Below are 27109 nucleotides of genomic sequence, written 5' to 3' on the forward strand. Positions count from 1 at the left end.
TGTAGTGCAGAGGGCGGCCACTAGAGGGAACCCAAGAGTTGGAACTTAATCTGAGACGATTCTGTCCGACGCCAGGGTGGTATCCGGTGTGGCTTAGTGGATAAAGCATCAGCACGTAGAGCTGAAAACCCGGGTTCAAATCCCGGCGCCGGAGAGAATTTTTCTCCGTTCCATTACTCTTTGATCGTATGATGATGCAGAATATCTGCATGGAAATATCATATGTACTTCGGTACATTAAAATAATATATATGATATGCATAAGACGGCGCTTATTCCGTCGGATCCCGGCCAACTAGTCACCCATAACGAGTGCACCTCAGCACATGTGTGGACTTCAGTCCTACGTTCATAGACATCTATGACGTAGTGCAGAGGGCGGCCACTAGAGGGAACCCAAGAGTTGGAACTTAATCTGAAACGATTCTGTCTGATGCCGGGGTGGGTATCCGGTGTGGCTTAGTGGATAAAGCATCAGCACGTAGAGCTGAAAACCCGGGTTCGAATCCCGGCACCGGAGAGAATTTTTCTCCGTTCCATTACTCTTTCATCGTATTTACAGTAAGCCAACAACACAACTCTGCTTGCACTTTGCATTGTCAATCTCTGTTCATGAGTTGTCTGAACTGTATCGAGAAATATGTAGTTTGAAACATAGTTAGACACATACTACCACAAACCTAGAAGTGACAGCATGAGTTCCAAGCGATGGTGTAGGTTAGTACTAGGAAGTGTTGAGTCAGGTATGGTCAGTTCAGTAAGTGTTAATCATGGTTTCAAGAAGCTTGCGCTATAGATCTTTCACTGCAAAAGAAAAATTGCATACCGGATTATTGAAGAAGCGGAACAAGATGGTGACCCAACAGCAGGAAGGAAATACAGAGTAGATCAAAGCTGCATACATGATTGACGTAAGAACAAAACGCAACTTGAACAGAACAGGCATTTCGAGGGAAAAAGCCAAGTTTCCGAAAATCGAAAAAAGGTTTTGTGATTATATAGGTGAAAAAAAGACAGTTTCATTGTGCCGTTTCAAGTGAAATATGTCAACATGACCACTATAATAATACATCATGTAACAATTTTACTTTTTGTTCTGTATGGTTGTGAAACTTCGACTCTCACTTTGAGAGAGGAACAGAGATTAAGGGTGTTCAGGAATAAGGTTCTTAGGAAAATTTTTGGGGCTAAGAGGGATGAAGTTACAGGAGAATGGAGAAAGTTACACTACACAGAACTGCACGCATTGTATTCTTCACCTGACATAATTAGGAACATTAAATCCAGATGTTTGAGATGGGCAGGGCATGTAGCATGTATGGGCGAATCCAAAAATGCATATAGTGTGTTAGTTGGGAGACCGGAGGGAAATAGACCTTTAGGGAGGCCGAGACATAGCTGGGAGGATATTAAAATAGATTTGAGGGAGGTGGGATATGATGGTAGAGACTGGAATAATCTTGCTCAGGATAGGGACCAATGGCGGGCTTATGTGAGGGCGGCAATGAACCTCCGTGTTCATAAAAGCCAGTAAGTAAGTAATAAAAGTGGGGGAAATAAAATTTTTTTTACAAGATTTCTTTCCATAAAATAGGGGTGCGGGGATTATTCGAGTATATACAGTAGTTGTAGTTTTATATAACCATAGATTGTTGAATGTTACATGAACTGTAAACACAGCCGCAATAAGTGAAAGGTAGATATGTTGTAAAATAATTTTGTATTATCTAATGAAGAATCAAAATAACTTATTTGCATAAAACTTCCTTTTTTCATTATAAAGTACTTTTCAAAATAAAGAATAAATATTATTTTCTGATATACATTATAGTGAGATTTCACTGTGTCTCGAAAAATTAAGATAGATATGTTGTGAAATAACTTTGTATAATCTAATGAAGAATCAAAATAATTTGTTTGGATAAAACTTCCTTTTTTTTTTTTTTTTTTATTATAAAGTACTTTTCAAAATAAAGTATAAATATTATTTTCTGATATACGTTATAGTGAGATTTCACTGTATCTCGAAAAATTACAGCACATTTCACAATTAATTATTGTATGTCCCCATAATTATTTGTATCCCGGCCCTACATTCTTAATCAACTAGCATAATGGTACCTTGTTTGCATGCTCCTTTGTACGCAACATGGTCATCACACTACGGTACTCGTCTGCAGCATTTTGGGACACTGCCTGTCTGTTACCAATCCACCCATCATCGTCATCCCCATCCACGTCCTGCGAGTACAACGGAAGTGGGCTACTGGACGCACTAGATTCCTGCACTGGGCTCACTGCACGCAGGCGTGGTGTTGGGATCTCGTCCTCTGAACTATCATCCAGAGTTCTCCGGTGACTTGTTGATGATCTCGACCTTTCTTTATTACGCGACTCAGTAACAGATGATGTAATATGATGACCAGCTGCAAAATAAAAAACCAAGGGTCACAAAGCTGACACATACATCGTTGTTGATATTATTATTATTATTATTATTATTATTATTATTATTATTATTATTATTATTGTTGTTTAGTCAACTGTTCGAAGACAGGTTTGAACGACATAAGTGACACCAATAAGGCATCACTCATGAGGCAACTAACCCATGAGATAATGGAGTAGGGTGGCTAATTCCTTTCCCCTCCATTGCATATATCGCTGATTAGCTACATGTTACACTAGTCAGACTTCAGATGCACACAAACAATTGTTCTTCCTCTGACACAGTCATATCAAGTGAGATGTACTGCCTGATAATAAATGTACAGTCTTAGAAAAAAGTTTTGTCGCATAGATATTTTATAAGTTCCATAAAGGAGGCTTACTGTTAGGTTTCATAACAAGCTGTTTTTTACGGTGATGGGTTGTTAGCCCTTTGCCCAACCCGCAAGCTGGAGGACCACCCCTTATCGGCTGTCCACGACTGCTTATTCAATATATTAGGAGAAAATCCACAAACGATTAGGGGAAACGCGGAAATTCTAGTTGAAGCAAGTAAAGCAATTGGGTTGGAAGTAAATCCCGAAAAGACTAAGTATATGATTATGTCTCGTGACCAGAATATAGTACGAAATGGAACTATAAAAATTGGAGATTTATCCTTAGAAGAGGTGGAAAAATTCAAATATCTTGGAGCAACAGAAACAAACATAAATAACACTCGGGAGGAAATTAAATGCAGAATAAATATGGGAAATGCCTGTTATTATTCGGTTGAGAAGCTTTTGTCATCTAGTCTTCTGTCAAAAAATCTGAAAGTTAGAATTTATAAAACAGTTATATTACCGGTTGTTCTGTATGGTTGTGAAACTTGGACTCTCACTCTGAGAGAGGAACAGAGATTAAGGGTGTTTGAGAATAAGGTTCTTAGGAAAATATTTGGGGCTAAGAGGGATGAAGTTACAGGAGAATGGAGAAAGTTGCACAACACAGAGCTGCACGCATTGTATACTTCATCTGACATAATTAGGACCATAAAATCCAGACGTTTGAGATGGGCAGGACATGTAGCACGAATGGGCGAATCCAGAAATGCATATAGAGTGTTAGTTGGGAGGCCGGAGGGCAAAAGACCTCTGGGGAGGCCAAGAGGTAGATGGGAAGATAATATTAAAATGGATTTGAGGGAGGTGGGATATGATGATAGAGGTTGGATTAATCTTACTCATAGGGACCAATGGCAGGCTTATGTGAGGGCGGCAATGAACCTCCGGGTTCCTAAAAGCCAGTAAGTAAGTAAGTTCCATAAAGGAGGCAGTGCACATGATCAGAGGACGAGCGACCTGGTTAACAAGAGAACAACTAGTTGAGGTAATAAAATTAGTTTTGTTCTGTTGTATGTCTGATCATGTGCACTGCCTCCTTTCTATAAAGCATCTGTGTGATAAAACTTTTTTTTTTTAAGACTGTACATATCAGCATATAGAGATGCATAGAAATGCATATTGAGTGTTAGTTGGGGGGCTGGAGGGAATAAAACCTTTGGGGAGGCCGAGACATAGATGGGAGGATAATTTAAAATGGATTTGAGAGAGGTGTGTTATGTTGGTAGGGCCTGGATTAATCTTGCTCATGATAGAGACCTATGGCGGGCTTATGTGTGGGCGGGCAGCAATGAACCTCCGGGTTGCTTAAAAGCCAGTAAGTAAGTAGATAAGTAAGTACATATTAGCCAGAACCTCAAACACAGTTATATCCAAGGAATAAGTTGTTAAAATCTGCACAGTTATATTACTTGTTATTTCCATCCTGTATACAATTATTTAGCCTAGTATTAAACATTAGTTTTATCACTACATGAAATGTTGTTGTTGTTTTCTAATGCCAGGCATTTGACAATAAAGTCATTTGACCTCTTGCAGTCCAATATCTTTCAAAGATATTATCGCTACATGAAATGTTTGAAGTTATTTATGACCAGTTTATACCCGACATTTTATAGCCATTGCGTAATTACCCCCCACCTCGATTTTCCCAGCCGAATTTTGGAGGGGAATTACGCGAATAAATATGGTACATGACACTGCTTAACTGTTGAAATGAAGTATTACTAGACAGTCAAGTTAATAAGCAACTGAAGACAAACTACTGAGTCATCTGCAGATCAAAACTGAAATTTAAACAAACCTTTTTGCAGTGCAGTTCTTAGACGTGTTTGAATTTCTTCAAAAAAAGTTTGCTCCACTGGATCGAATTTAGTGCCTGAGCGTTGGTACCACTTCATCAGACAATCTAGTGGAGTGTCACCCTGAAACAAATTAACACTTCTTATCGAAGGATTTGACATGTGCAAAGCCATGTTGTCATAATACTGCTCTATAGTCTACAAATGACACTCAGTAAGCCTTCAAATCATTCCAATAATCGGAGGTTGCGGGTTCAATCCCCACCCTTGTTGATGGCATTTAAGTGTGCTTAAATCCAACAGGCTCATGTCAGTAGATTTACTGGCATGTAAAGAAACTCCTGCGAGACAAAATTCTGGCACACCGGCAATGCTGATATAACCTCGGTAGTTGTGAGCATTGTTAAATAAAACATAATGTAAAATTTTAATTTCACACCAATATCAATATCCTCAAAAAATAAAAATAATACCTCCTGTATATGTAGCACTCACAATCAGAGATATGGGCGCTTGTCATCATCATCGTCCTTGCAGGTATTAGGCCTAGTGGCCTGTTACGGTCTCCATCCATCTTTTCAAGAGGCGACCCAAAGATCGTCTTCCATGTGGTATGTAGCGGAGAATTTGTCTTGGGAGTCTGGAACGGTCCATCCTATTGACATGGTTAAGCCATTTTTGTCTATAGTGGTTGAGATGTTCATAAATAGGTGTAATTTCCAATTCTTTTGTAATTAGTTCATTCCTTTTGTGGTCAAGCAAGCTGTAGCCAGCAGTACTCCTTAGAAATCTCATTTCCGCAGTTGTTAGGCGTTGAACATCTGAGTTTCAGACAGTCCAGGCCTCACTACCATACATGAGGACAGGTCTTGCTAGAACTTTATATGCTTTTAACCTGGTATGTTTTTGGGTTTTCGTGGTTGATGGTTCTTAAGACTCCATTAAAATGTTGAATATTTTCAGATATAACAGTAACAGGTAAATATGTCAAATTATAACCTAAATATTTAAATGAGTTTACCTGTTCTAACATATGGGTTCCAATGCAAATTTTACTCCTAACTGGCTGTTTACCTTGAAATACTATAATTTTTGTTTTGTTTGGAGAAATTTTCATATTGAAATTTTGTGCTATTATATTCAAACGATATATTGAGTATTGCAGCTCGTCTTCATTTGTAGCAAAAAGAACCTGATCGTCTGCATATAATAATGTATCTAGAGTACAATTTCGGAAGAGCGGGATGTTTCCATGAATTGTTAGTCACCAATGTCGGATGATGGAGTTGATGTATATATTGAATAGAAGTGGTGAGAGGGAGCATCCTTGACGAACTCGACAGTTTATCGGTCTCCATTTGGTATGTTCTGATCCAATAGTAATTTTGATAATACTGTGGTTATATAATTCGTAAATTGTTCTTATAATTGCGTTTGGAACTGAATCATCTGTCAAAATTGCCATTCCCAAAGCTGGTTCAAAGGCTATAAGGTGGCATCCCCACCACTGAACTTACTACTACTCCTCGGCTAGCAATCGATTAGTAGGACATTTATGTGCTTTCAAGTCTCCAAACAAAATAACCCCGACTGACACAAACAATGATAACCCGGCAATAAATAAGGATAAGAGATGGAAAAATAAAAAATATTTTCAAACTTGCTACCTGGAATGGGCTCTTGTATATGTTGTAAATCTACGATACTTGACTCCTGGCCACAATACCTCATTGGTACGACACAGAATGGAAGCCCCGCGATCCAGCAGCACCTCCATCACACCAAGATGGCCACATGACGCTGCGTCGTGAAGGGACGTGACACCCCCGCATTGAGAGCCCCCACGGTCATTGACAGCCGCCCCTTTGTCCAGGAGGTATTCTACGATGTCGCGATGGCCGTGATTGCTGGCTTCATGGAGAGGCAGCCAGCCACAGTAGTCTCGGACGTTCACAGGATGCCCCTGTGTTGACAGATTTACAATGCACTTCAATAAGGAATCACATTAGGACGTTCAGCTGTACACAAGAATCAGCCATTCTAATGTAGAATCAAATATTCTGCATGGTAGGTCACTAACTACCTGAAAACAATGTCTAAAAAAAAGTGTTACATTAGAGTTGTCTGTAACTTCTGAACAAATAAACAGTGAAACGAAAAGTATTCCACCATGTAGACAAAGTAGTCCCGTAATCATATACATTCACAAGAAACTGCACGGATCCTCAAGGTGGTGAGATAGGTGAGCAGAACATGCCTCAAAAACTAAGTTCTGGCGACCATTTTATGCACATGAAATGAGATCTGAACTGATCTGGATGTTTGAGGTGTCGATCAATCAAGCACGGCGAAATAGAACTAAACAAACGAAAAAAAAAAAAAGACTCGGGATAAATTGGACTCTCAACTTTCAGAAAGTAGTGAAAATTTATAAAATTCAAATGTTCAGATAATGTGAAAAATTTTATAGTCCGTACAAAAGAAACCAAATGACCTGGAAATGTACAAAAACTTGCCCAGATGTGTTCAAACATTTTTAACAAGAGCCAGAACAGGTCACATTGTCACACAATTGTACCTACACCGATTTCACATTTCTGATAATCCTACTTCTCTGTGGTGTAATAATCATGATGAAGATCTGGACCACATTCTTCTATACTGTCCATCCATAAACCACAAAAGAAGTAAATTAAAATCATCAGTACCAGTTGCAGAAGACACAGCCCTGCAGTATATATTGACTACATCCCACCTCTGGCTACTAGCAACAGGCATCTGTAATGAACACCGATCAAAATAACCCTCATTTCTCATGAAAAACAAAAACTGAATAGACTACAGTGGACTATATTGGACTTTATGTTGTCAGCAAATAGCTGGATACTTTAAGAAGAGTGATTGATAATGCGAAAGTGGAGATGGGCACAAGAGGACAAAAGGGCATCCCAAGACAAATCAAACAAGCCCAAGACCACTGCTAGGGAGTAAAAGAGATGGCAAAAAGAGTTCCTATAGTGCACGCATGCTCCGTGCAATCTGTAGCAGTAGAACAGCTAATGTGTCACTGCAACTGTCTACATCAGCTCAAACAGTGAATACGTGTACCAGACAGGGTAAGAAGATTCAATAAACGAAACAAATTTAAAACATTTATTTCGCTAATTTTGTCCAGAACCGCCCTTGCTGACAAACGTAGTTCTACGTCCATAAACTCTCAGGTTCACTGTTTTTTTTTTGTTGTGTGCGGTAGCGTCGGGGTTAAGATGGAAGGTCAAGGTTCGATTTCCAAAAGTCATGGATTTTCTCAATTGATCTAATAATTCTTCCAGTCGCACTATGGCACTGGACTTCACTCAGCCTCTAACAGAAATAAGTACTAGAGGTGTTTTCTAGGGGTAAAAGCGATGAGGTGGTGGACTAATATTAATGCTGATTGTCTATACAACCGGAAGCCTGCTACCTTGTGGGCCTACATGGTCTGTGCTGGGGATAATGTGGAGATCTGTGTGCACAGTTTGAGGGAAGGTTTCAACATGAGCTCATTAAAAGTGGCATGCATGATTGTAGCTGTGTTTGCAAATGGAGTGTCTGACAAGCGTGGAATATCTTCTGTTACAGTAACAGCTCAAGATGACACAAACTGTACGCACTTGTTCAATGAGCTTCTTCACAAGTGTCAGGTTGCCGTTCATGCACGCCATGTGCAGCTGAGTCTCTCCCTTCTCATTCTTCTTAATCCTGAGTCGTGCAGGACGTCTTCTAGGCTGTGCATGAGGCTGTTGTTCCATGTCCTCGTTGTCACTCTCCGAATCTGAATCACACACCAATGTCTTTCACTAGTATCATCCTTATTAAGTATTTGCATGTTTAGCTTCATAACAGTTAGAAACATTCAACTATTCCTTTGGATAAAAAAATTCATTAAATTTCATACTTTTGAATCAAAATCAATATTTCATAAGAATCTGGTCCCATATGCAGGGTGAACAGTAAGCAATGTCTTTAATTTCAGGGGGTTATTCTTTGAGTTATTTTAAACAAAAACGTATAATACAGTTTTGCTTCCTTTTCGAGATAAAAACTGTTTTATATGAAATATTTCATAGTGTGTTTTGGGAAAGACATTGATTTGAGTCCCAATATGCTCAGTCAATTTAAGAGGATAATTTATTATGATAATAAATGATTGAAAGAATTTTAGTTTTGTACTTTAAATGTGCAGAAATTTGATCAGAACAAATGCAAAGGAGTTTTACAATGTTACATTTGTTCGGATCAAATTTCTGCACATTTAAAGCAAAAAACTAAAATTCTTTCAATCATTTATTATCATAATACACTGTTACATTAAATTAACAGAGCACATTGGGAATTAAATCAATGTTTTTTCCCAAAACACGCTACGAAATGTTTGATATAAAACAATTTTTATCTCGAAAAGGAAGCAAAAACGAGCAAAATTGTATTAAACTTTTTTGTTTCAAATATCTCGAAGAATAATCCTCTAAAATTAATGATCTTACTTACAATTCATCCTATATATAGGAGCTTCAACTCTGGATCGCCTGTGATTTTGTTTCAAATATATTTTTCATATAAAAGTTTTGGGTGTGTCCAAAAGATATCTAAAGCACTATATTAGAAAAAATCCACTGTAATATTAAAGCAGCTTTATAGTGCATCATAATTTTCAACCAGATATCGTTTGCTATACTGAACCTTCGTATGTCTCCAGGCAGATGTTACTGCCAATGTAAGATGATGCATCATCTTCAGAGCCACTGGACTCCTCTTCAAGGTTTGCTTCAATCAGTTCTAATTCTCTCTGTGTCTCAGCTGCAAAGAGAATGCCAGACATCACAGTATATTACTTAATACACATTTTGGAGCTGGAATGCATGGCAAAACCACAAGACATGACATTTATGTATCACAGTTTTCCAAGCTGAAATATACACAATAAGAACATCAGAACTTTCAAAGAGACTACAGATGTGCCCAAATTGTTACATATACAGAACGATTCGTGACTAACATGGATAATTTGAGGTTATTCCTCAGGTTACAGTAGCAAGAATAGTTCCTATAAATATAGGTCCGATTTTGAATGGTCACACAATTATCGTTATTTGTATAAGTGACAAAATAAAACTGGAAAATGTAAATCAATGTACAGTAGTGGCAAAAAAAACCGGACCAGAGAAATATTGGAGAGCAAGAACGCTAATGGCTTCATTGCCAAAGCCCGGCATTAGATAACAACAACAACAACAACAAAACCGGACCGACCCTTGTAGCTGATTTCAGAGCCTTGTTCACTCCAGAGCACGACAGACTGGTAACTAAGACTTTCGTGGTTCGAATCCTGCCTGGGAAGGAAAATTTTCTTTGTTCCTTATTCAAATTTATTCCCAATACTTTTCGATTGCTGGTAAAATTCATGTTCTGGGAATAATAAGTTAATTAAATAGTAAAATATCGCTGCTATCGAAAAGTATTGGGAATAAATTTGAATAAGGAACAAAAAAAAGTTTCCATCCCAGGCAGGATTCGAATCACGAAAGTCTTAGTTACCAGTCTATCGTGCTCTGGAGTGAACAAGGCTCTGAAATCAGCTACAAGAGTCGGTCCAGTTTTTTGTTGCCACTACTGTAATACAGTACATATGTGACAATTATGATGATGTGCTTGATGATGACTGTCCATCACTCGAAACACTTGCTGCAGATATTGATTTAAAATACTTATCTATACATTGTGGAGTTCTTTTTTTCTCCATTAATAATTCGCGGAGATATCTCAAGCGACCGCAGTACACAGATATGTCTTCACTGTCACTTCCTTCAACAAACTGGATTACAAGAACTTACTTTATGGCATAATGATAGATTATTAGGATCTGGATTTATGAGGTTTTACTATACTGAGGATTGGGTTGTTGCTTGTTTAACATTCAAGAGTTGAAGAATGCTTCGCTGAAGCGTGCTTCTGAGATACAAAAAAATGTACTATCTCTGCAGCCACTGAAAATCGGACCATTATTATTCTTATAACAGTAATATGAGGGATCACCCAAAGTTATGAGCATTAATCATGAATCACCCTGTATCTCAAGCCTTCAGTGTGCTATATTCTCAGATGCCTCATAGCAGATTAATTAAAAATACATTAGGTATTATTTGAAATAAGATATTTCCATTAAATGAAGCCCTTTTCCTTTCTAATTATCATAAAATGTACATAAATACATAGAAATAGCTTATATGAGTAGTTTAATATCAAAGACGGACATCTGTCGTCTCCATAGTTCTGATCTAGAGGCATTTTTTTGTTTCACAGTGTTCTTTTAATATTTAAAACAATTTATTTTATAAATGTTGTTGTTTTCTAATGCCAGGCGTTTGACAATAAAGTCATTTGACCTCTTGCACTCCAATATTTTTCAAAGATATTATCATGACCAGCCACTGAAGCACAGATTTTGAGGTGTTCCGAATCCATTTCTTGGTTTGAGTTGCACAATGGGCAGTTAGGGGACTGATATATTCCAATTCTATGCAGGTGTTTAGCCAAACAATCATGGCCTGTTGCCAATCTAATGCAGCTACAGACGATTTTCGTGGTAAATCGGGAATTAACTGTGGATTTTGATGCAGAGGGTTCCATTTTTTCCCTTGGGATTGTGTTATCAAATTTTGTTTGTTGAAGTCTAAGTATGTAGATTTAATAAATCTCTTCACTGGAGCGGTTAAATGGCAAGTTGTAGCCGATTTAAGTGAACACCATATTTTAACGTATTTTATAAATGTAGTGTTAGAGTTTGCATATGGTTTCACTATAACTGGAAAGAGCATGAAAAACTGTATAAAAATCCACAGCTATCTAAATTTCGATCTGAGGTCAGAGGCCTTTGACATTAAGCTACTCATATATACATATATATTCGAATTTTCCCATTCCTTGGCTTACAGTAAAACTGACCTGCTAACATCTTATGGCCCTTCTGATTCTGAATGGTCAGTAAGTCGCGAAGCACTGTTGCTTCCAGCTTCTGACTGGAAGCTTCCTGGGCCAGTCTTCTGGCTCTGTTATACGTTTCTTGCAGTTCCTCATAGCTTGCACCGTTCAGATCTAAAACTTCTGCAATATTGCGTGTTGTCTGGCATGCCTGTGTTTAAAACAGAGATGGAAGTCCTTTTGGCAAAACTTCAATTTTTTATGTCAAATAATATCTATCTGTAAGCCTACAAATGGATAAAAATGAAACACTAGCAAGATACTCAGAATCGACAAGAGTTAAAACAATAAATCCTGCATGTAAATCAAAGAGTAAATAAAGGGCTTTAATTATATCTAATTTGTTTTATTGTGAATAAAATACTTTATACGTATATTGTAACATGCTTAACAAAAGCATGCAACAATCTAGTTGTCTGCAAATTCAAAATAAGGCAGAAAAAAACCTTAACGAGAATTTCTGCAATCATATTTTACATATCACAACTGGTTTTTAAGTTTTGGGTTAAAATGTAACAAAACTGGAATTAATGTCAAACTGCAAAGCTGGTACAACATAAGCCAATTAATGTACTGACATGATGTTAGCTCGAAATGTAGACCATTTTTCATCTGAAATAACTACTGAAAATTTCCTGGCGACATGGTAACTCAAAATTTTCTCGGGCTTCCAGGCAGGTCATAAGTTGGTGATCCACCGACATTTCGAGGATGTTCATCTTCCTCATCTTCAGGGTTAAATGATATAAATGATAACTATAAATTAAGGAGCTGGGTACCCTTAGTTATCATTTAACCCTCAAGATGAGGAAGATGAACATCCTCGAAGCGTCAGTGGATCACCAACTTATGACCTGGCTGGAAGCCCAAGAAAATTTTGAGTTATTTTTCATCTATAAACTATGCAACATATTTTAACTATCACAGGCCAATACTTACTGCAATTTCAAAGCCTTAAGTTACTGAAATGAACTACTCTTAATATAATGTTCATATATATAAATAAAATTTTTTCATTAATGTACTAAAATATACTTTCATCTCAAAACATACATTAGATGTTATTCAACGAATATTAGGGAACCGAGCTATTCCATAATTTTTTTAAAATTAAAACTTCCCTTTTCACATCTGAATTTCTCCAGACTGGTGTAGTTTCTTGTAGTACAAGGAAGCCAAATACATACTGGATATTGTTGATTTAATCAATTAACATAAATCCTACTGATAATGGTAAAGCTAATGTTAGTGAAATCGCATAAATTTCAAGAAAGACAAAACTGCTAATATACAAGGTACTTATGAGACCGGTAGTGACATACGCCTTTGAAACATGGACACTTACTAAGACCGATGAAATAAGATGTAGAAAAATTCTCATGTGTTTATATACCACTCTACAAGAAGGCCAATGAGAAAACTGTACAATTTTGAACTTTGTAAATTATACACAGAACCAGTTATAGTCACGTACAGTAAAACTTCATTTATACATTTTTATGGGCTCTCAAGAAAAAAACGCATACAAAAAAAAAAACTATAAATGAAATGACGTCTAATACCATCTGAAACAGCATTTGAAGACTATTCAGCAAGAATGAGTTAAATCACTTTAGTAAAATATTTTCATAAGACAAATTCATAACTTCATAGTTAAGGCAGCTTTAAGTCTATAATACAGTACTCAAATTCATAAAATATATTCTTGAAGAATGTAGGATTATTATTTGCAGGAAATCTTTGCTGCTTGGAGCAAAAGCTGGCTGATATATTTCAAACTCCAATCCAGAATATTTTATGAAACTGACTTATCTTGTTTTTATTGTCAGATCTTCATTGAAGAGAGAAAAAAAAAACAAAACCACACGCATGCACACAAACACACACCGTGCACGCAATACGCACTGTATTTTCGTGTTCTTACATTTTCACAGTAAAGTTTAATTTCGAGCAAGTTTGATTTGGAACATGTAAATGACGTTTGTTTTTCCTGAGATTTAAAATACGATTGCATAAGCATAATAAAATAATAAACGACACTGTATACACGAAATAAATTAACATGGAAAGTATATATAGGAATTCTGGCAGGACCCCAGAAAAAAAAGTGCGTGAAAAACGCGTAAGTGCGAAAATATCAGTATAGGTATGTATTAGATAAGAGACGTGATTAAGTAGATTAGGAAAAATAAACTGGATTAGATAAATGGCAGAGAATACACATGGATGTGTAAATAGGTAGGTAGGTAGGTAGAGACTGAGATAGGCATGTCTGTGGGGAGGTGTATGAGAGGCAATAGAGACAGAATGTGACATGCCATGTCCTCACTGATACATCGAAGCAGATGAAAAGTTACCTCTGCTGGGTTGTTCTCCCACAACTCCAGCTCCTTCTGGAAGAACTCTAGTGCAAGGTCGTACTGCTTGTTGTCCCTGTAAGTCTGTGACAACGACACATATACAGCTGCTAACTGCTGTCCACTGTCTCCCAAGATCTCTGCAGACTGCAAAAACAGAAAAATATTCAGCAATATCAAAAATAATTACAGATCAAAGAATGAACGATGTTCTTAAGGCAACAAGGAAGTGTAAATCTCCCATAAAATACAGCAGCCCATATTTTGCTCTGTATCTGATCAACTTTCTGCTACTATTAGGAGCCAGTCAGTAAGTCAAATGAGCTCGATGATGCAGCAGCGTTGCCCACAAGCTTGGACGAAGAGAGCAGAGGTGCCAAACAGTGATTGGCTACTTCTAAAGTTAACCTTGGTTGCTATGACAATAAACCTGTAATTCATGTGGCTGCCCACCGCTATGGAATAACAGTTAAGGCTGGTTCACAATAAACCGGAAACGAGAATCGAAATGAAAACGAAAACTGTAAAATTGTTAAAATGCGTACATTTAAATGTGAGCATTCACAATTAACAAAAAGCTTGCCGGAACCCGGGATTGGGAACGGAGAGTTGGCCAAGTTTCAACTTTGGCATTCACGTTTCTGATCACAGGCCACTAGATTCATTCTATTGCCATCTAAAAGCTATTTTGTCGTCATATATTTTGTAGCAAGAAGACCGTGACATAACCTATGCATTATTTTGTTCTGTGCTGTGCATCATGGAGCAAGTTTTATTTGATGATATTCTAATATTGAGTGTTGAGGAAAATCCTTACGTTTACGATAAGCGGCGCGCCTCGTATAAAGATGAGAAAATGAAGGAGAATACATGGCTTTCAATAGCTGCATCTTTGAACACCGATCGTAAGTGAATCATATTTTATTACTGTATTGGTTCTATTACACACTACATATTCATGCTTCAATTCAATAACTAGCCTACTGTTGTGTTCATTTTTGTTCTATTACAAATGTTTCTAATTATTTTACGTTATAGTAGACTTAAAATAGGTTGTGATAATAAAGATGCGTAAGCATATTTATAGTACCGCTGAAATTTTTAAGTTGGTTAACCTGTGTTTATGTTGGCTGCCTTGTACTCATGAGAGAACGCCATTGGTCAAATATACACAAATAACATCAGAATGCGTAATATCGACTTTACATATCGTTATTGACATGCATGTCGATATGCATAGTCGTCTATGTTCTCGGTTTATTGTGAATCAAAAATTTTCATATTCACATTCTCTGCTTCTCGTTTTCACTCTGGTTCTCATTCCCGGTTTATTGTAAACCAGCCTTTAGTCTTCTTGATCGTGAAATGAGCGGGCCCAGTTCAGATCCTGGTCGGGACAAGTTACCTGGTTGGGATTTTTTCTGAGGTTTTCCCTCAACCACTTGAAGCAGAATTGCTGGGTAACTTTCGGCACTGAACCTCAGACTCATTTCGCCTTCATTAGTATCAGAACAAAAACAAATTACCCCCATATTTACTGTGCAGCAAATCACATCTTATGTACTCTGCTATCCTCAGCCAATACAAAAGTTATCTCCCATCAGTTAACATTTATTTTGACTACTCTAATGATGTTGTAAATGGACTATAGATCAAAACTCATACCTCTAGCATCTTACGATAGTACTCTATCGCTTTCGTGTAATTCTTCAGAGCACTGAATCCATCCCCCATAGTCTCATACAGTTTCTTTTTGGTAGCATGATCAGTGTCAGAAGTTTGAAGGAGCTTATCTTCAGTGTCACACATCACAATAGCTGCAAGACATCCAAACAATGCAACTTCATTTTTCAAAGAAAGTCACACAAGTAGCATTCTAAAGACAATCCCTACAAACCTGAACACAGCCTCAAAAATACTACTGCTTTTATTTAATTCCAACTCTTTAACACAGATAATGAAGTGACCTGAAGCCTATGTATTTCTTAAAATGACTACTTTCATTAGTGACAAAGTTGCAACAAAATCAGAGACAAGTGACAAGTTCAATAAATTTTGTTTATTGCATTTTTTTTAAAATTGCGAAGTGACTGTCAATTGTTGATAACAAAATCAGAGACAAGTGACAAGTTCAATAAATCTTGTTTATTACTTTTTTTTTTTTTTAACTTGCGAAGTGACTGTCAATTGTTGACAACAAAATCAGAGACAAGTGATAAGTTCAATAAATTTTGTTTATTAAATATTTTTAAAACTTACGAAGTGACTGTCAATTGTTGACAAATTTGACAAGATTACAGATTACAACATTGCTTCATAAAATTAGAGGAAAAGAAATTTCTTTTGGTGCATCTTCATCGAAAATAGCTTCTTGATCATTCCCACATATCTTACAGATTGTTTTTTTTTTTTTTTATTGTGGCTGATAAAACATTAATTCGACCACTGTTTTGTCTAAATTCGCCCCAAATTACAGTTAAAACCCATTCCAATTTTGTTGAAGTTAACCTGAAGCTCACATTAAATGCGTGTATTTTCCATACCAGAATAAATAACTATTTTCCTGTATATTATTTTCCTTTTAGGGTTTTATATTAAAATTTCGCCTCTTAAATCACTTGATCATATTCCTTGGCTACTATTTCGTCTCCACTAATCCACGAGTATATACTTATGCTGTAAGTTTAACCATACATCTTGGACTTCTGAAAATAACCTAAAAATTAGGCTTTTAGGTATTCTACCGTGTCCTGAACTTGACATTTCCAACGTTTTGGAATTATTTACAGGTTCCATCATAAGAGCAGATGGGTAAGATCAGACAGGTCGCATGTTTCTTATTTCTATCACATCTACCCATAGCACAACTACGTAGTATACTTTCTAGCTTTGTATATAATTTATTATTCATTGTGTTTAGTACAGTTAATTTCCGTCTGAATGAGGGAGACAGCACTAGTGCAGTTTTCAGAAAAGTAGTATCTTTGGCTCTTCCATTGCTGATAAAATACTTTCACGTTTAGAATTTTGGTTCTATCCCTGTCTTCAAGTGAACAAAAATGTGACAGAGAATTTATGAAATTCTCTGCATTGCAAGAAACGTCTTTATTCTTGGTATGTAAATTTTAGGTTATGTAAGGATGAATTTAAATATTAAATACCAAAATATAATACACTGTCTTCAATTATATATATATATGTTCCCTCACACGTTTTTTCCAATCTTTCTGGAATATTTTAGTTTTACAAGTTCACCATTTATTTTTTACTTTTTGCCATAGATTTCTCTGATTCGTTCTAGGGTGAAAAATGACCCATTCAGTTAAAAGTGCACCTCAGTTATTTTAGAAAGTTTCTCTTACCTAATTTCAGGTTTTTTGTTATAGATTCCCGGTCAGTTTCCATTGGAGTATTCAGCTTATAAGCACGACGTAATGCTTGTTTTGCTCCATGGAAGTCTGGTAGACTGAATAACACCTGCGAACACATACAGATTCATCTCAAGCGAAATATTTACAATTTTTCATTTTTATTTTATTTTTAATATAAGTCCAGCTTATATCTACTACTACTATTGGAAAAAAGTTTTGGAATATCAAAAACGATAGCAATAATTGAAGAGCTCAGGTGTAAATAATGATAATTCACAATTTACCTATTTCACACTTTTTACATTTTCATGTAGGAGTGGAAGGAAATGAGAATACTGACAAATTAACCAAGAAAGGCACAAAAAAACTATAGGTAAAATATCATTCTCTGTAAACTCTTTCAAGAGATTCATTTCTAAAGAGACCTTAGAAGTCAACAGGAAAGGAACATTCGAATGATCAAAAGGAAAAAAGTGGGAAGATATTGAAAAACTTTGGAACCTGAATAAGAATAGACCAAGGAAGAGGGTGGTAGCTACATTCAGATTGAAGACAGAACATGATTGCCTCGCTGTTCATCTCACACGTATTAAGGTCTATGAGTTTGAAGAATGCACCATTTGAAAACAACCTAGATCGAAAACAGATGCTGAGCAGCTCCTATCCTGCCAAGGATTAAATTCCATCCTCCAACGAAACAATAACATTGCAGGACTATATTGGGATGCCCGAAGGAGGAGTAAAATCCATCAAGCCATAGGAAACAACACATTTTATTGCAAGGGTTGCAAGCACTAGTGAAGTGCATTCCATAACCTCTCCTACTCAAAATCCCATCCTCACCTTTCCATGGTGCAACCTATAAATAAATGACAACTTTTTTCCTGATCATTTTTTCAACCAAATTTTGAAAGCATGTTTAGTGTGTAAAGGACTAACAAAATCCAAATTTTGAACTCCTAAGTGTTTTTGGTTTTTTATTTTATCTTTTTTTTTTCTATTTTTAGAAAGATTTTCAAACTCAAGTTTTTAGTAGAAGATTTCAATTTTTAAGCTTTATTTTTTTTTGTTTACATTCACAAAATATATAAAAACATTTCTATGCATTCATTTCATGAAATATCTCATTTATTTACTTTCAAAAAATTTTATGAAAAAAATATTAATAAAATAAATTAGCAGCATTTCTTACAAAATAAATGTATAGAAACATGCAGCTACCTCATAAATACTTGCAGTAAAAATTTCATCTAGATTGATTAATATTTGGCATAGAAAAGTTGGTGCTGAATCAAGAAAAATAAACTTATGAAAAAATGGATTTGAAAGTAAAATTAATATTTATGTAATACATACCTATTAAAATTCTCCTCTGCTATATTTATCTAGTAACTTCAGGGAGTCAACTTTCGAACAAAAAATTACTAGATTAGTAATCAGAAATTTGTAAAATAGATGTCTTTGATGAAAAAATAATTCCAAAATTTTGAGAGCATGTTTAGTATGTAAAGGACTAACAAAACCCAAATTTTGAACTCCCAAGTGTTTTTGACTTTACATTTTTTTTTCTATTTTTAGAAAGATTTTCAAACTCAAGTTTTTAGTAGAAGATTTCAATTTTTAGGTTTTTTTTTTTTTGTTACATTCACAAGATATATAAAAACATTTCTATGCATTCATTTTATAAAATAGGCTATCTCATTTATTTACTTTCAAAAAATTTTATGAAAAAAAAAAATTAATAAAATAAATTAGCAGCATTTCTTACAAAATAAATGCATAGAAACATGCAGGTACCTCATAAATACTTGCAGTAAAAATTTCATCTAGATTGATTAATGCTAGGCATAAAAAAGTTGGTGTTGAATCAAGAAAAGTAAACTTACAGAAAAATGGATTAGAAAATAAAATGTATATTTATGTAATACATTCCTATTAAAATTCTCATCTTCTACATTCATCTAGTAACTTCAGGGAGTCAACTTTCGAACAAAAAGTTACTAGATTTGTAATCAGAAATTTGTAAAATAGAAGTCATTGATGAAAAAATAATTTTGACAGCTCTTTAAATGCCACACTCCCTTACAGCCTTAATTTAAAAACATTTTTAAACATATTTGTAATCAGACTTTAACTAAACCCATTTGGGGTATGAAAATATATATATACTAAAGAAGTGAAGTAGTCAATAAAACTTTTTGGAAGATTTTAATGATTTTCAGTGGAGGCTTTGGGGTCCAAGTCAAAGCAGTATGACTGTTCCATAAAAAATAGTGGAAAGGACACTTCAGCATGATGGCCTGCCATGAAAAATGATTAAATTATACTAATAGTAGGGTCCTCTTAAAAAATTTGTTTAAATGCACATAACAGATTTTTGAGGTGCAGTGACGATATACAATAATCTATGGCAAAGATAACTCACTCACCTCAGCCTTATTAAGAAGTATTTCACAACACAACTGGGCTTTATCAGGAAGTCTGCCTGCTACTTCCAGAGCCAAGTCCAGCATAGTGAGAGCTCTGCTGCTGTCACTCTGCCGATGGTACATCATACCCACGTTAAGATAGCAGCGGTACAGATCTTCAAACAGGTCGTGCTCCTTGCATATTTGTAGAGCCTGTAGCAAATATTTCACACTTTACAAAAGATTTCTGGAACAAAATTGGAGGCAGCAATATAAAAGATAATGGCTGAACATCTACATGGGTCATCATCGTCTTCTTAGTATTGTAGACTGCAAGAATTTGCCTAGCATCATGCTTAATTGTTTATTGAATATAGTAGAACAGTAAAAAATCTTGAAATCCTTATGGATAATGATCTTAACTGGAACACTCAAGTTACCCATATATGCAAGAAAATATTGCCATTGCTCCACCTTTTGAAGCATGTAAAACACTTTCTATCACTTATATTAAAAAAGAATCTTATACACACACTTGTGATACCCCATTTCAATTACTGTGATTCTTTGTTAACAACTTAAATGAGTTCTAACTTAAATGAGAGATTGCAATGTGTTCACAATGTATGTATAAGATTCGTCTGTAATATTCAGAAATTTGACCATGTAAAACTGTCTCTTGAGCTGGTCTCGTGGGCTCAACTAAAGGAACAAAGAATCATACAGTAGCGTGCAAATTAATCCGAACACGACATATTTTTACATTTTCTGTCATGTTGGCCTCACAGCTGCTCATACTGCTTTAATTGACATCTGTAGTACGTGTAATTCCATTGTTGAAGGTCTGTCGTTATTATTTTTTTTTATAATATGTGACATTTTGCCTGTCGTTTTGTACTTATAAGCATTTCAGTTGTGTTGAAGACTTAATACTGCAATCCAGTGTACATTCTGTCGTCTTCACAAATGGATACAATTCCACGAAAACAGTCTAAAATTATAACATTAGCAGAGCATTCTTCTATGACACAGAGGCAAATTGCTGCAGAATGTCACATCGGTTTGGCTACTGTTAATTCGATCATAAAACAATACAGGGAGACTGGATCCATCACACCCCAGAAAAAAGGAAACTGTGGCCGGAAAAGGAAGACTTCACCTGCAGATGATCGTTTAATTGTCAGGAAAAGTAAATTAAATCCTAGACTAACTGCTGTCGACTTAACCCGCGAGTTAATGGCTACCACTGGGGCGAATATTCACGTCACAACAGTGCGGCGTAGGCTTTTGGAAGCAGGACGAAGGGCTCGTAAGCCTATTAAGAAGCAACTGCTAACCCCTGTTATATGCAAAAAACGCTTAATATGGGTAAAATTACATCAACACTGAACAGTGAATGACTGGAAGAATGTACTTTTTTCTGATGAGTCTCATTTCGAGGTCCACGGCCATTGTGTTTCTTACATACGGAAAGGATCCAAAAAAGTAACAGCAGCGCATCTTCAACAAGCACCCAAATACCCCCCTAAAGTAATGTTTTGGGGTTGTTTTATACATGAAGGCCTGGAGCATTAATACCATAAGGGTGAAACCTAACCATTTTTCCCTTATTACTACATATGCTAGTGGATTACAGTGATTTTCTAGATGTCAGGTTGAATTTTCTTTTACCAACTTTCTTTCGAATTTCGAGTACTGACAAATACTACATCTGGCAGTTATTTTCTGTTTTGTTGGCAGCAATAATTTTGACTTGCAGTAAAGGAAACTGATGAAATGGAAGTATAACTAAAAGCTTGTGAAATTTGAACGTAATTAATAATTAATTAGTAATACCGGTATTAATATTAATATATAATTCAGTTGTGATGTGTTGTGATTCCAATTCAACATTATGTTCAGGTAAGTGTAATTAAATAAGAAATAACTTATAGACCTACTTCGTATGAAACATGCATGTGGTTAAAGGCCAAATTTGTATTATAATCTCCAAGAGGGAAAATAGCATGACAGCGAGTTAAGAGTATGTATTTTAAGTAGAGTATACATTTCAAAGTGGTATTCTGTTTTCAGAATTCGTACTAATCATTTCACGTGATCAAACAAAATACATTTTTAGGTTAGGTCTCGTGAATCGTAAACTGTTCAGTCAAAGCAATGAATTTCATGTTGTCAGATAAAATACATTTAAAGAGCATACTTTCTGCATATTTTCAATGGCCTTCTGCTTTTCTTGCTGGCACTCCAGAACAAGTCCTATGTTCAAGAGAAGGCGTGCTCTCATTTCCATGTGTTCACGCTTCCCAATTCCCTTCAACCTACAACATAAATAAAATAAACATGTGCTCAGTACAATATAGAAAAAAAGAGAATGAGTCTACACACCAACTCGGTGACCCTAAGAGTTTAGGATGGTTCCACATGAATTCTAAGAATTGCCAGCTATTATTGGTGGCAATTGGGGATGAGTTTAGTGTTCATTGGTAAAATATTAAGTACCGGACAGTTACTAGTCAGTGTACTGTCCTGATTCTTGTTCAACGACACATAAGACCAAATAAAACCTGGGAGACCAAAATTATTATTTATTTTTTTTTAGTAGGTTATTTTACGACGCTTTATCAACATCTAGGTTGTATGACTTGAGGCTTTCCTGGCATTTGATATAGAATAACTCTTCTCGGGTTCTCAGCCAGGTGAGTTGGAGATTAGCTTCCAAGCTTTCGACGGCTAGCTCTGCCAGCTTCTTCAGGAATGAAGAAGATGGCAGAGCTAGCCGTCAAAAGCTTGGGAGCTAATCTCCAACTCACCTGGCTGAGAACCCGAGAAGAGTTATTCAACATCTAGGTTATTTAGCATCTGAATGAGATGAAGGTGATAATACTGGTGAAATGAGTCCGGGGTCCAACACCGAAAGTTACCCAGCATTTGCTCATATTGGGTTGAGGGAAAACCCCGGAAAAAAACTCAACCAGGTAACTTGCCCCAACCGGGAATCGAACCCGGGCCACCTGGTTTCGTGGCCAGACGCGCTAGCCGTTACTCCACAGGTGTGGACGACCAAAATTATTATGGTTAGATAGCATAATGGATGATTTGAACAAAATTGGTATTTGAAACTGGAGAAGGAAAACATAGGAAAGGTATACTTGGAAGAGGATTGTTGAAGATGCAAAGGTCCACCTCAGGCCGTAGTGCAAGTGGTGGTGGTGGTGATGATGATGATGATGATGATGATGATGATGATGATGATGATGTGCCTACTTAAACGTTTCATGTATATATATATAAAAAAAAGAGATACATACTGGACTTATTGGCACTGAAAGACTATCTGCACTAGATCATTACAATATGTTATGAATTTCTATAATTATTAAAAAAAGAAGTTATTATCACAGCATACCTCTCGCACAGATCCAGACTTTTCTTGTAAGCATTTTTCGCATGCGTAAGGGCATTCCAGTGTCTTTCATCTTCAGTCGGAATGCTGTCTGCCTCAAAGAAATACGTTCGACCAATTGTTGCAAGAGCTCTTTGTTCTTCTATCTGATCTTCCTTAGCTTTTGCAAGTTCTGTAAAGCATAAAGTCATAATACTCTGTAGGTTCAAATCAGGCTGGGTCAAAGAATTTCGGCTTTGGAGACCTCTAGTGTGTACGAGTAGGAGAGAGAGAGATATTAAAGGAGATGCTTACCTAAGTATTTTATGTGGTGTTTCAATGCTTTGTTGTACTGTCCCATGTTGGTATAGACCTCTCCAATCATTCGATTTGCTACTGCCAATTCAATAATATTTCCTGAAACCTCACGAAGTTCAGCTTCCTCCTGCAAGAAGACAAGGGTTATCATTTACAAAACGCTTGTAATTGTGTACACCTCCAGAAATAAACCGTGATCAAACTCGATAACTAAATTGTTTAAGTATACTGGCATCTAAAATTGATCTCTTCCTTTCCATTGTCTTATTATTCCTTTTAGCTGCCTCTGTGCATTACAAACTGAGCAGATATAATTGTTTTTCCTTTACAGATCCTAAATAAGGTTCAAGCTCAATACAAACAATAGGCTTTCAAGGCAAAAGATTTACCAAATGGTTAAGTTTGATTTTTTTTACTTGGTTATTTAACGACGCTGTGGGTTCGATCCCCGCTTGGGCTTATTACCTAGTTGGGTTTTTTCCGAGGTTTTCCCTAACCGTAAGGTGAATGCCAGGTAATCTTTGGCGAATCCTCGGGCTCATCTCGCCAAATACCATCTCGCTAACACCAATCTCATCGACGCTAAATAACCTAGTAGTTGATACAGCGTCGTTAAATAACAAGCTAAAAAAATTTAACGATGCTGTATCAACTATGAGGTTATTTAGCGTCGATGAGATTAGTGACAGTGAGATGATATTTGGCGAGATGAGGCCGAGAATTCCCCATTGATTACCTGACATTTGCCTTACGGTTGGGGAAAACCACGGAAAAAACCCAACCAGGTAATCAGCCAAGCGGGAATCGAACCCGCGCCCGAGCGCAACTCCGGATCAGTAGACAAGCGCCTTAGCTGACAGAGCTATGCCAGTGGCTCACTTATAAGTAGGGACACTCAATTATCACTAATGATTTTTTTTACGAATTTCTGCTAATTGAGTCAGAGAGTTAACATTTCTAAAGGTATGCACAAGATATGTTTTACGATCGTGATTAGTCGCGATTTTTTGTTTTTGTTTGCCTTTTTTTTTGCGTTAAACGGAATTTTTTTTTTACGAATATCACAGAATTGTACATTCATCCATCACGAAATTCCATTATTCTATTTTTGACAATGAAACATTCAAAATAAGTACGTGGCTGTTTTAAGGCTGTGTCCCAAAACTACATGTAAAGCTGAAGCTGGTTGAGTGGAAGAAAAGGCCTGATGGCCTTAACTCTGCCAGGGAAAATAAAACTATTATTATTATTATTACTAAGCAGTGGTATAACTGGATCGGTATCAGCCAGTATGGCATACCACAAATAAAATAAGATGCCGAAAAGCATACCGGCAGTAAAAATTTAAAACTGACTGTTTAGTGAAAAAACACACACACACACACCCACCCACCCAAGAAAAACGATGCATAGGCCTACCATACTGCTGCATGTTGCACATTGCATCCTTGGAGTAATTCTGCCTTTAGAATGAAGAACCAACAGTCTCACTATACTTCATACAGAAGGAAAGTAAAAATTTAGTCACTATTTCTCTTCAATTAAAATTCACAATAATTTTGCATACTTACCTTGAATTCTTTCAAAGCTTCTTCATACTGATTGTGTCTAAAGTAGAAATCACCTAACTTGCTGCAAGCATCAGACAACTGCTGCAAGTTTCCTTCCTTCTTAAATTTTTCTTTCCTACGAATCCACTCTGTAAAAAATGAAGCACAGATACAAAAGCATTTCTTATAAACCAATGGCTACATACAAAAGCTTCTAATCCGTGAAAAGCAGGAGTTTCTCTCTGTACGTTAGAAATTAAGTTAGGTTTATATAAAGCGAATCAAACCTAAGTTAATGACGTTTTTACTGAGTCACGTGGTTGCTTTTTGACAGCCAGAGCATTGGGTTTTCCCAGCCTCTTGTTTGCAAAGGTTAGAAAGGTTTCCCTTATCAGCTGTTGCACTAAGCTGGTGACACAATTCTACTGGCAGTGGCAACGACTAAGGAAAACCCACGCAATGTCCTTCGCCAGGCTTAAAGCAAACAAGAGGCTTGGAAAATCTAACTTGCTGTCCGTCGAACTGCAAACAGCAACCATGTGACTTGGTAGTAATACCGATAATTGTTGTTTGACTTGCTATTATATTATGAATGATTATTCACTCAGCTTTTGTAGCCCTATGGGAAGCTCTTAGTAATTTAAAAGGTAAAACTTTAATAGGGGGTAAGCACTAATATGACACGGAACTATCATCAAATCATAGGTAGCCTATTTGTCACAAACCTTGATGTTGCTTAAAAAATTATAGCCACATATTATATCCATGGTTGGAGGGAGGGGGGGCAAAGAGGGAGGATAGTTTTTCCTGACAATGAATTTAAGAGCACCACTGTCCCTAGTTTTACGGTTGTATTTCATGTTGATAAAGAAAATAAGAGGTTCATAATAAAACAACATAGCCTAATTATAAGCCATACCCAGGGTGCGAATTAAGATTTCTGATGAGGGGGGGGGATAAAATCCTAGATAGAGAATACCATACATAAAATTATTATTGTCCTCATTCGCCCGATATTGGATAAATCGGAATAAAGAGAACGCCAGTAGGGGAAGTTATCCCCACCCACATGAAATGTGCATTCGGCACAACACTCACGTAGTGTGTCTGGTGAGCTAGTAGGGGAAAAATGAAAAGGGTGGTGGGCGGAGCTTCTACGTTCTGTTTAATGCGATTTTCCCAAACAATTATATTTTGTGAGGGGGGGGGGGACAGAAGTTATCCCTGGCAGGGCTGTTAATATGAATTTGTGAGGGGGAGATAACTTTCCAACAGGGGGAAATCCCCCCATCGCCCCCCCCCCGTTAATTCGCACCATGGCTATACCACAAACTTCCATCAAGAATTCTGCTGATTAACAAAATATACTTACTTTGTTCTTCCATTTTTGACACTTATAAAACTCACAAAATTCTACCTATAAAAACCTGATTGTACAATTACATATTATCTGAATAAAATGCATTTTCCATTCATTTTGCTCTGCGGAAATATCAGCTTTAATATTTTCTTGTAAATATAATATGATATGACAACACGGTTTATCGCTTTTCCCGCCATTTATTGTTTACCTCATGGTTGAAAAATTCCAAAATGGAATAACAGCAAAATGTAGATGTATACCGTCAGAGGGCTAAGTTAGAGAATTATACTCTCAGCTGTTAGGATGGAATAAGAGCAGAATTTTTGCCAAAAATAAAAGGAATTTATATGCCGCGACGTGTAATAAATTAATATTGATAATTGAGAAAGAGAGACAGAATAAATAAAGACTATATGATAAAGAAATAATTGCTGTTAAGAAAAGAAACGCAATGTTTGCATAATTATGTTCACCATCTTTATCACTGCCGAAAATCGAAGTGGCAACACTGTGAAAACGTCTGGGTCTGAGAGTTTCTGAGAAGATAATTTGATTCGCCATTTGGAATTTATTCCAGGTGTTATTGTACGTAATTTAAATTATATACCGTTATAATATGAAGTATGTGGATGGTAAATCGTTATTAATATTGAAATTTATTTATTTATTTACTTAATTAATTGGTTATGGATTCCGTTGCTGGACCGAGT

The 27109-nt window shown here is 36.3% G+C and overlaps 1 protein-coding gene across 1 annotated transcript in view; it reads right to left on the reverse strand.

Moving 5' to 3' along the window:
- LOC138691168 (tonsoku-like protein) overlaps nucleotides 1–26569 on the reverse strand; it is a 52229-nt gene extending 25660 nt beyond the window's left edge. The window contains exons 1-15 of the mRNA XM_069812938.1: nucleotides 26409–26569; nucleotides 25058–25185; nucleotides 23484–23613; nucleotides 23193–23361; nucleotides 21987–22104; nucleotides 19808–19999; nucleotides 17370–17484; nucleotides 15673–15824; nucleotides 14008–14154; nucleotides 11615–11801; nucleotides 9353–9469; nucleotides 8284–8444; nucleotides 6357–6593; nucleotides 4633–4753; nucleotides 2122–2426 (exon numbers count right to left, since the gene is read on the reverse strand). Of these exons, the coding sequence (XP_069669039.1) occupies nucleotides 2122–2426; nucleotides 4633–4753; nucleotides 6357–6593; nucleotides 8284–8444; nucleotides 9353–9469; nucleotides 11615–11801; nucleotides 14008–14154; nucleotides 15673–15824; nucleotides 17370–17484; nucleotides 19808–19999; nucleotides 21987–22104; nucleotides 23193–23361; nucleotides 23484–23613; nucleotides 25058–25185; nucleotides 26409–26421 (2292 nt within the window). The 5' untranslated portion in view covers nucleotides 26422–26569. The remainder of the gene's footprint in view (nucleotides 1–2121; nucleotides 2427–4632; nucleotides 4754–6356; nucleotides 6594–8283; nucleotides 8445–9352; nucleotides 9470–11614; nucleotides 11802–14007; nucleotides 14155–15672; nucleotides 15825–17369; nucleotides 17485–19807; nucleotides 20000–21986; nucleotides 22105–23192; nucleotides 23362–23483; nucleotides 23614–25057; nucleotides 25186–26408) is intronic.
- Between the last annotated feature and the right edge of the window lie 540 nt (nucleotides 26570–27109).

This window comes from Periplaneta americana, chromosome 2 (assembly GCF_040183065.1).
Source record: "Periplaneta americana isolate PAMFEO1 chromosome 2, P.americana_PAMFEO1_priV1, whole genome shotgun sequence".
Classification (NCBI taxonomy): domain Eukaryota; kingdom Metazoa; phylum Arthropoda; class Insecta; order Blattodea; family Blattidae; genus Periplaneta; species Periplaneta americana.